The sequence below is a fragment of the Schistocerca gregaria genome, chromosome 8, assembly GCF_023897955.1.
Source record: "Schistocerca gregaria isolate iqSchGreg1 chromosome 8, iqSchGreg1.2, whole genome shotgun sequence".
Lineage (NCBI taxonomy): Eukaryota > Metazoa > Arthropoda > Insecta > Orthoptera > Acrididae > Schistocerca > Schistocerca gregaria.
Genome location: NC_064927.1, coordinates 93,689,167 through 93,700,659, shown reverse-complemented (window position 1 = coordinate 93,700,659; position 11,493 = coordinate 93,689,167). Strand labels below are relative to the sequence as shown.

At 45.2% G+C, this 11,493-nt stretch overlaps 1 protein-coding gene across 1 annotated transcript in view; it reads left to right on the top strand.

The window, feature by feature from the left end:
• The first annotated feature begins 4,068 nt into the window (after window positions 1–4,068).
• Window positions 4,069–11,493, top strand: part of LOC126284121 (glycogen [starch] synthase) — a 112,220-nt gene continuing 104,795 nt past the window's right edge. Inside the window, exons 1-2 of the mRNA XM_049982811.1 lie at window positions 4,069–4,406; window positions 5,132–5,290. Coding sequence (XP_049838768.1) covers window positions 5,152–5,290 — 139 coding nt within the window. The 5' untranslated portion in view covers window positions 4,069–4,406; window positions 5,132–5,151. The remainder of the gene's footprint in view (window positions 4,407–5,131; window positions 5,291–11,493) is intronic.

Sequence of the window (11,493 nt, the reverse complement as noted above, 5' to 3'; positions counted from 1 at the left end):
ATCGTCATTCAGACCTTGCTTAATACAATGTAGCATATGTACAGTAAGACACATTTTCAAATGGCTATGCAAATGACCGCTTCTCCGGGCTAATCCAAAAACATTTTATCCCATATTCCTAGCTCAAATAGGAAGCGAACACTAAGATACTCCTCTCCCAAAACCCCAATTCTATGGGCAGCCTGATCAGATATTTACACACATCCAAAAAGGTTTTGCATCACCCCCGTTCCCAGAACTCCTGAAGACAGATGTTGACTGTGGATATTATATCACAGACACAATCCATTTGACTGTTCAGAGATGTAAACAGCCATGCATGAGCAGCGCCTATTAGACGGAGGGGGTCCGAAAGCCGATCAGTTACAGTCATTTCACCAGGAAGGAGGTATACGGCTCGGGGTTACATCGCTTACGCATTGTTACTTTGTGCCAGGAAGGGCTCTCAACAATGGAAGTGTTGAGGCGTCTCAGAGTGAACGAAATCGATGTTGTTCGGACATGGAGGAGATACAGAGAGACAGGAACTGTCGATGAAATGCCTCGCTCAGGTCGCCCAAGGGCTGCTACTGCAGTGGATGACTGCTACCTAAGGGTTATGGTTTGGAGGAATCCTGACAGCAACACCACCATGTTGAATAATGTTTTTCATGCAGCGAAAGGACGTCGTGTTACGACTCGTGTCGCTGTATGGCGGTACAACATGCAATGTGTGGTTTTCATGAGCAGTAAAAAGGGCGGAAATGATGTTTATGTTGATCTCTATTCCAATTTTCTGTACAGGTTCCGGAACTCTCGGAACCGACGTGATGCAAAACTTTATTTGATGTGTTTATTTGTTACTGCGCTTCCGTGTGGTAACGCTAATGCCCGTGATCAGTCAAGATGGTCCGGAGTTACTGTACGTAAAAATACGAAAGAAAAATTTTAAATTTTTCATTAATCACTATTTTCTTCCTTTTTGTGAAAACAAATCCCATGAATTACTAAATTTTGGACCGGTCACAAAACTTCCATAAAATTGTTAGTTGCATTTCGACGCCTATTTCGAAAATTTTCACTGCCTGTGTTTGGTCCAGGCTAGGGGTGAGAAGTAGTGGCATAAAGTTCCTGATCACGAGACTTTGAGCCAGTAACATGGGGTAGGGATATACACAAATACAGACGGTGGTAGATCTCGCCCGCAGGGTATAAAAGGGGAGTGCGTTGGCGGAGCAATCATTTGTACACAGATAATTCATGTCGAAAGGGTTCCAACGCGGTTATGACCGCACAAAGGGGTTTCAAAGATAGTTCAAATGGCTCTGAGCACTATGCGACTTAACTTCTGAGATCATCAGTCACCTAGAACTTAGAACTAATTAAACCTAACTAACCTAAGGACATCACACACATCCATGCCCGAGGCAGGATTAGAACCAGCGACCGTAGCGGTCGCTCGGTTCCAGGCTGTAGCGCCTAGAACCGCACGGCCACTCCGGCCGGCACAACGGGGTTTAACAGACTTTCAACGTGAAATAGTACTTTGAGGTAGAAGAGTGAGACATTTCGTTTCAGAAACCGTTAGGGAATTCAATATTCTAAGATACACACTGTCAAGTGTGTGCCGAGAATACCAAAGATCAGCCATTACCTCTCACTACGGACAACGCGATGCGGACTGACTTCACTTAACGCCTTAGTGCGGCGGCGTTTGTGTAGACTTGTCAGTGCAACTCTGCATGAAATATAACCTCAGAAATAAACGTGGCACGTGCGGTGAACGTATCCGTTAGGACAGTGCGGTGAATTTTGGCGTTAATGGACTACGGCAGCAGACGAGCGACATCGCTTGCGGCGCCTCTTCTGAAGTCTCGACCCTCTCGGTTGGACCGTAGACTACTGTAAAACCGTGGCTTTGTCAGATGAGTCCCGATTTCAGTTGGCAATAGCTGATGATGGCGTCCAAGTGTGACGCAGACCCAACAGAGCCCTGAGCCCAACCTGTCTACAAGGCACTGTGCGAGCTGGTGATGGCTCAGTAATGGTGTGGGATGTGTTTACATGGAATGAACTGCTTCCTCTGGTCCCAGCTGAGCCAATCATTGACTGGAAATGGTTATGTTCCGTTACTTTGTGATCAACAACGATGGTATTTTTATGGATGACAATGCATCATCTCATCGAGAGACAGGTGCTTGTGACTGATTTGAAGAACATTCTGGACAGTTCGAGCAAATGGTTTGGCCACCCAGATCGCCCGACATGAATCCCATCGAACATTCATGGAACCTGTCTACAAGGCACTATGCGAGCTGGTGATGGCTCAATAATGGTGTGGGATGTGTTTACATGGAATGAACTGCTTCCTCTGGTCCCAGCTGAACCAATCATTGACTGGAAATGGTTATGTTCCGTTACTTTGTGATCAACAACGATGGTATTTTTATAGATGACAATGCATCATCTCATCGAGAGACAGCTGTTTGTGACTGGTTTGAAGAACATTCTGGACAGTTCGAGCAAATGGTTTGGCCACCCAGATCGCCCGACATGAATCCCATCGAACATTCATGGAACCTGTCTACAAGGCACTGTGCGAGCTGGTGATGGCTCAATAATGGTGTGGGATGTGTTTACATGGAATGAACTGCTTCCTCTGGTCCCAGCTGAACCAATCATTGACTGGAAATGGTTATGTTCCGTTACTTTGTGATCAACAACGATGGTATTTTTATGGATGACAATGCATCATCTCATCGAGAGACAGCTGTTTGTGACTGATTTGAAGAACATTCTGGACAGTTCGAGCAAATGGTTTGGCCACTCAGATCGCCCGACATGAATCCCATCGAACATTCATGGAGCATAATGGATAGGTCAGTTAGTGTACAAAATCCTGCACCGACAACGCTTCCGCAACTACTGACTGCTATAAGACAGCCCGCGGCTCAGTGTTCTTGCAGGGGCTTCCGACGACTTGTTGACTGCATGCCACATGGAGCTGCTGCATTACGCCGGGGAAGACGAGGTCTGGCACGACATCGAGGCATCCCATGACCTTCGCCACCTGAGGATATATGCCAAAACTTTCCATAGTGTCTCGAGAAGTCATGTTATATGACTCTATTGGTGATGGTGATATGTCTCTATTGGTGATGGTGATCTATCTCTCGGTCGGATGGGGAGGTTAAGCTCGACAACCCTCACTGCTAATAGAGAGGACTAGGCTTTGTGTCACTTCCAGGCTTCACCCTCTCCCTTCCCATCATCGATGACAACATGCACCCAAACACTACACCGTACAAATACTCACCACAGTCATCCATACGACACACCTGCGGTACATGCTCCACACTTCGTAACAGGTCAGAGGAATGCAACCTTAGACCCATCTCCTCGAGGAACTTGCCTAAAGTGGCGATGTAGGATTACTGTATCCGCTGTCCACCTGCTTAGCTGCAGGTTATGTGCTTGCCTCCCAAGCACTGGGCTGGGGCTCCATTCCCAGCAGGATTGCTCCGCTCGGGGACTGGTTGTTGTATTGTCATCATCATCATTTCACCCTCATCACCGGTTGCAAATCGACCAATGTGGCTCCGACTGAAATAAGACTTGCACTTGGCGGACGAACCCGTCTGGAACATCCCGGCCAACAATGCCACACGATCACTTCACACTGCATCCGCTCCCCTGCACTTACTCTTTGACTATGGAACTAGTTTTGCATATAGAATTTCTTCTGTGTTGACTAACAACAGGAAAAAAATCAACACGATTCGACATAACAAGTCTGGGCTATTCGACTGTGACGCAAAAGAATCGTTATCTGCTGATGGAGCAAAACCTCCGAAACGCATTGTAATTGGTAAGTTAATATTTAGTGATTACGCTATTTTTATTAATTTATAATTTAAACATACTGTCACGGAAACAGCCTAAAAAAATAAGTTTACGTCACGCTATGTGTAACAAATCAAGTGAAAATAAGATTATACTCAAACACTCACACACAAGCTAGTGAGCAACTGAGCGAAAGGAAAACCTAACATTTGGTCCAATGAAAAGTACCCAATGCCACGACTATGTAGCACTGATAATAGCGATCCGTCCCGAAATGCGGTTTGAGGCCACCTCTTTGCCGCTGTCCCGATATTAGCGAGTAGCAGAGTCCTCTGCAGGGGTATGGGAGAACCAAGATCTGTCTAACTCATACGACGACCGGAGCGGGTTTGTTGTTGTGGCCCATGTGACCTTCAGACGAACTCTGTGGTGCGGTAACCTCATGGTACTGTGCGTCGGCGTAGAAATTTAATTTGCGTGATCATTTGCGAATCATTTCGGTAAAGGCCCAGCAGCCACATAATTTATGACTGTTCAAGCGCACGCCGACGTACAGTTGGGCTGAAATACGACTTGTTTTGCAGGTAAGGTAAATAGAAAAGCCGTGGTAGTGAAAACGTGTTGTTACTTCTTCTGTGAGATTGTTGTATTTCACGAATCTGCGCGTGTTGTTTAAGGAAGGTCTGCCCATTACTCTGGGCTTCGTGCCCAAAGCCGGTTGGTTTTACTACACTTTGGCAAGCGTGTATTCGTGCAACACTGATCGCACATATTAAACGTGTTGTATTAAAAACATTTTGTCAGCTGTATGCTGATACGTATTGCCGCCGCCCCCCCCCCCCCCCCCCCTTTCAGGATCCATACGTGCAGTAATTTGACCATGTTCCACCAACTTGCAACTTGCACCCGCCGGTATTTTACACAGCTGGAAGATGTGATGTGTTGATGTCAAGATCGTGAACGAATGCATTTCAAATGGTTACTCTGCATCAGACAAATGTTATTTGCCGACTGAAGAGAGTTGAAACATCCATAGATGAACAATTTTCTGATTTTCGTGCACAGTTGTTTGCAACACGTATGATGGAGAGGAAGGCGGCGAAGGGAGTTGTACGGTAAACTGAAATTGTTTGCAAGCAATGTGCACGGTAGCTTTGGGTACAGTGTTAACAGCATGTGGTGACTAGAATGTTTACTGGTTGACATTGTATGCTTGACATTGTATGCTTGACCAAAAATGGTATCCTGGTACAGTTTTTTTTTTTTTTTTTTTTTTTTTTTTTTTTTTTTTTTTTTTTTTTTTTCACAGGCGGGGTATAACAGATCACCATGTCGAAGGAACGGGCCTCTCGACGGTTTTATCGTATAGAAAGTCAAAACCAACTTCTGTCTTTCCTGGACAGAGGCCACACCGCAGCACTCGAGAATCGGTGGACATTTGAAACAGCATGGGAAGTTGCAAACAAAGGTACATATTCAATTTCTAAAATGTATTGTTTCTATTACGAAGTGTGTTTTTTATTCATATGAAATAGAATTCTAATGCCAAACAAGTGAATATGTAAGCCTCCTCGACTGTCACCATTCCTCTATTAAAATCCCTAACTTAAAATGTACTATGATACTACATAACGGAACACCCTTACACAGGGTCTCTCAAACTTATATTGTACATGGTTTAAATTGTGGCTTTAGTTTCTATTTTCTCACTAGAACATGAGCTTAGAATGTGAAATGGTTATGTAGTAGAAAAGTATGTGAAATGTAGGCCTGTTGTTAAAACTTTAGTGTTTTGCCCATAGCCCAGATTCACATCAGTTGTACTCATTGTCTTGTTCACACACATTTCCTGTTACTTATCATACTGTTGCCATTAACCATAATGTTTAATTCCTAATTGCTGGTCTAATTGTTGTTACATTTCTGTTAAGAAACTGCCATCACTGTTAAATGGAAGGTGTTTTCTGTTCACATCATTGCACTATGTGCAACTGATGAACACCACCAACTATTTTCTATTTTTGTTGGTCTTGTTTTTCTCTGGCAGTGTCTGAGTGACCTTGTTTTTAATATGGCATGACCAGTGGGCTAAATGCCAAGGCCATATTTTGCTGGTTATGTAACTTTTTGTTCTTGACTCCTTTGCACGAAAATTTAAAGCGTTAATGACATCTGCCCCCGTTATAACTGCCTTGGGAATTATTTCATTGTGTGTAATTTTTGCTGGCATGCTAGGGGAGAGGGTGTGAGTAGTCACCCTAACCCTTCCGAAATGCCATTACATTGATGGGTGTCTTTTGTAGTATTCTGTCCAAATGCTACTTCTGAAGATATTTTTTTAACCTCCCAGAAGAATAAGTAGTTCTGTCTGAGTGACTGGAGGACTCAGAATATTTTTAATTTTCTTAGTTTAAAAGTTTAGGAACCAACTTGCAGAATGCAACAAAGTTAAGAAATAAATAAATAAATAAAGACTGCAAGTAAATTTTAAATAGCCATTCATGGAATTTACATTACTCAATGATGCAGTAAGTGCTGCCCAGGCCTAAAATAAATGAGTACAAACATTTAGTTATGAGAGGAGAAACAGAATTTGGGGAGTCTTTTCTTGGAATTTACTGCAGGGGAAGTTAGTTAAATAATTACATTCAAGAATACTGTACAGAAGTCAGTGCTTGCCAGACCCCATCAATTACATACTACCCTCCTACCTCTGTTAGAATACAGTTTTTCATAATAGTTATTTAGTAGTTTTAATATACACATAAGCCTTCTAATACTAATGAAAGAATAACAGTTGCCTACATGATCTAAGAATACAGGCTCATTAACAATAAATGTAATGACTTTTGTCATGGGTTCTTGTCGCACAATTGTACAGGGAACTGCCGCCAAACTATTCACATCTTAGAAAATTTTGCACTGCAGAAAGATTTTAAACTCACTCATCTGCCTCTGTGACAAGTAATTGCCTATGAAGTTTTCATACAGTGCCTGAACATTTGCATTTTCACTTACAGAAGAATATAAAGTTAAAGTGTAAATTATGTTTTCTTTGTATTGGAGGTGACCTTTTGCAGTTATGATAAATGTCATCATTGGTTTATTCAGACCATGTTAGGGGCTGATGCTCAATCAAGCAGTGGATGAAGGCTATTACAGTTTAGACAGTTACTATTTGTTCTCAGATAATTATTTAGTGTTGTACAGGACTACCTTGTTAGTGTCCATACATTCTTGTTAAATCAGTTTCAGAAATATACTTCGTTTCTGATAAAATTGATGTTACAAATATAAACACAGGACTCACAAATACAAGCCACAGATAATTTTTATGAAGACTTGTTCACAATACAGACTGAAGTTATGTACTGTAGTGGTAACTTATTTGATGTCTGTCTGGCATGTAACAAGAAACCACAATCACATCAGTTCTGGCACTTTTATTTTGGCATTTGAGGGGGTGGGGGAGGTGACCTACCAATGAAGGTGAAGGTTTTGGTTTATCAGTGTGACATGAGACTGTATGTGTATTGGTGATAGAAGTCTCAAGTCATTTTTGTTTCCCCCTGCTTGTTGTTCCAATCCCATCTCCCCCTGCTGTGGTTTCCATGCCCTCCCCTCTGGGTGCCACTTCCCCTACCTGGCTGGGGAAGTGTCTGCTTGCCGGTGATGGTGCGCTGTCCTGGGTCCCCTCCCCCTGGCGTCCCCCAGCCCAGAGGCCTGTTGCCACAAGTCACAGCAGGATCCATAGTCCATGTGCCCCAAAGTCTCCTACTCTCTTTCGGTCTCAGATATATCTGAAGACTGCTCCCTCCCTGGGTCCTATCCTGCTCGACCTATGTAAGAGGAGTAGGAGAAAAAACATAATTCTTGCGACAGTCTCTCTTTGATCCCCCTGGAGATGCTGACTTGAGATGCTGACTTCACCCTCTCAACATTACCCTGAGCTCTCATTTGTCGACATCGCCCTGTCCTTGATGATGGGTAGTTACTCAGCGGTGTGTCCAGCTTTGGCCTGTTTTCCTCCAATGTGGTTCCTCATTCTGAGCTTATTCGATGGAATTATAGGGAACACTACCATCACCTTCTGGAGTTGCAAGACCTTATTTCCTTTCACTCCACAGCTTGTGTCATTCTGCAGGAATCATATTTTACTGATACTCACTCACTGACCCTTTGTGGATTCTGTGCTTTGTTGGAATCATGTGAGGTGGAGATTGTGGCGTGTGGTAACAGCAGGTGGCCCTGAGGTGTAGACTACCTCATTATTTCGTGGCTTCCCAGTCTCACGCTCGTGTAATCCTCCAGTGGAATTGCGGCAGTTTTTTCCACCACCTGGCTGAGCTACAGCAGCTGTTATGCCTTACACCTTGCTTTTTACATTGCCCTCCAGGAAACCTGGTTCCCGGCAGTGTGGACCCCTGTCATCCATGGCTATAAGGGATATTACTGGAACTGTAGCGACTATATTTTAATGCCCGTAACACCTTGTGGGGTGGTGCCATGCTTACTGGCTGAGGTGGGGATGTCAAAAATTTACTGTCACAATTCGACCTCTGCCTCTTAAATACAGGTGCCCCCATACATTTTAGTGTGGCACATGGCACATGTTCAGCCATTTATATCGTGGTTTGCAGTCTTGTCCTTCTCCCATCTATCGAATGGAGAGCACATGACGATCTGTGTGGTAGTCACCACTTTCCCATCTTCCTGTCACTCCCCCGGCATCATTTCCACAGATGCCTACCCAGATGGGCTTTAAAGAAGGCAGACTAGGAAGCCTTCACCTCTGCTGTTGCTTCAGAATCTCCCCCTTATGGTGCCACCGATGTTGTCGTTGAGCAGATCACTTCAACAATCATTTCTGTGTCAGAAAACCAGATCTTTTGGGTGCTCAGGCAAAAGACGGTCCCTTGGTGGTCACCGGGAGTCACTGAGGCAATTAAAGAGTGTTGGTGAGCTCTACAGTGACATAAGTCGCACCCTTCCTTGGAGCACCTAATAGCCTTTAAGCGGCTCTGTGGCCAGCTTGTAGAAAGACTGAAACAGAAGTGTTGGGAGGGCTGTGTCGACCGTTGGGTGCCATACGTCACCTTCCCAAGTCTGGATGAAGATCAGACGTGTTTTTGGGTACCAGACCCCAACAGGTGTGCCTGGCATTAACATCAATGGCGTATTATGTACCAACGCGAACACGATTGCCGAGCACTTTGCTGAGCACTATGCTCGAGTCTCGGTGTCCAAGGCTACACGCCAGCCTTTTGCACCCTCAAATGTTAGATGGAAAGGGAAGTCCTCTCATTCACCACATGGCACAGTGAACCCTATAACACCCCATTTACAGAGTGGGAGCTCCTCAGCACCCTTGCACATTGCCCTGTCACAGATCCTGGGCCAGATTGGATCCACAGTCACACGATTAAACATCTCTCATCTGACTACAAGTGACATCTCATCTTCAGCTGGATCTGGTGCGATGGTGTCTTTCCATCACAATGGCGGGAGAGCACCATCATTCTGGTGCTCAAACCCAGTCATAACCCGCTTGATGTGGTTAGCTACCAGCCCATCAGCCTCACCTACTTTCTTTGTACGGTGCTGGAATGTATGATGTGTCGGCAGTTGTGTTGGGTCCTGGATTCGTGTGTCCTACTGGCTACATGTCAGGGTAGATTCTGCCAGGGTCGCTCTACCACTGATAATCTTGTGTCCCATGAGTTTGCCATCTGAACAGCTTTTTCCAGATGCCAACATCTCGTTGCCATCTTTTTTGACTTACGTAAGGCATGTGACACCACCTGGTGACATCATATCATTGCCGCATTGTATGAGTTGGGTCTCCATGGCCCAATCCTGATTTTTATCCAGCACTATGTCACTCCATACTTCCCGTGTCTAAGTTGGTGCCTCCCATACTTCCCCCCTTATTCAGGAGAATGATGTTCCACAGGGCTCCATATTGAGTGTGTCTATATTTTTAGTGGCTATTAACGGTCTAGCAGCAGCTGTAGGGCCTTCGGCCTCACCTTCTCTGAATGCGGATGACTTCTGCATTTCGTACTGCTCTACCAGTACTGGTGTTGCTGAGTGGCAACTGCAGGGAGCCATTCACAAGGTGCAGTTATGGGCTCTAGCCCACGGCTTCTAGTTTTCAGCTGTGAAGTCGTGTGTCACGTATTTCTGTGAACATAGCACCGTTCATCCAGAACCAGAACTTTACCTTAATGATGATCCACTCACTGTAGTGGAGACAAATTGATTCTTAGGACTGGTTTTCTATGCTACCTCACCTTCATCAGCTTAAGCGGAAGTGCTGGCAGCATCTCGGTGCCCTCTGCTGCCTGAGCAACGCCAACTGGCGTGCAGATTGCTCTACACTGCTGCAGGTCTACAGAGCTGTTGTTCAATCCTGCCTTGACAATGGGAGTCTGGTTTATGGTTCAGCGGTGCCCTTAGTGTTGGGTTTACTTGACCCAGTGCACCACTGTGGCATTTATGTAGTGACGGGAGCTTTTAGAACAAGTCCGGTGACCAGCGGCCCTCCATTGAACATTAGGTGTGCACAATTGCTGGCCAGTTATGTTGCACAAGTTAGTAGTTCTCCTGTACATCCGAATTACAGTCTCCTTTTCCCAAACATGGCAGTTCATTTCCTGTATTGGTTGCATGGGTCAGGGCTTCCGATTGTGGTTCGCATTCAGTCCCTTCTGTCTGAGCTGGAATCACCACCCCCTCCTCGAGGTCCATTCATGTATATCTCCATGGTGTATGCATAGGCTGCAGATTCTTCTGGATCTTTCGCATGGCCCTAAGGACTCCGTTAACACTGCTGCTCTCCACCATGACTTTCTCTCGATTCTCGACATGTACCTGGGTGATGGAGTGTTTTACACTGACAAGTTGATGGCTGATGGTCACGAAGGTTTTGTGGATTTTCATGGAGGACATATTGAACAGCACTCCTTGCCAGATGGCTGCAGTGTTTTCACTTCAGTGCTGGCAGCCATATCTCATGGTCTTCAGCACATCCACTTATGCCATGGTGAGTCATTTCTTCTGTGTACTGACTCCTTGAGCAACCTACAAGCTATCGACCAGTGCTACCCTCGCCATCCTTTGATAGTGTCCATTCAGGAGTCCATCTGTGTCCTGGAATGGTCCCATCATTCGGTGGTGTTTGTGTGGACCCCAGGATGCGTCGGAATCCCAGGCAACAAACTGGCCGTCAGGCTGGCCAAACAGGCTACACAGAAACCACTTTTGGAGATTGGAATCTCCGAAACTGACCTGCGTCCTGTCTTATGCCACATGGATTTTCGGCCTTGGGAGACAGAATGGCATAACAGTACGCACAATGAACTGCATGTTGTTTCAGAGACTACAAATGTGTGGAAGTCTTCCATGTGGTCCTCTCTCAGGGAATCAGTTGCCCTCCGCTAGGTTTGCATTGGCCATATGTGGCTAATGCATGGTTACCTCCTCCATCGTGAGGACCCACTTCGGTGTCGCTGTGGCTCACAAATGATGGTTGTCCACCTCTTGTTGGACTGCCCACTTTTAGCCTATCTTCGGCGGACTTTTAACTTTCCCAGCACCCTACCTTTAGTGTTGGGTGACAATGCCTCAACAGCAGCTTTAGTTTTATGTTTCATTTCTGAGGGTGGGTTT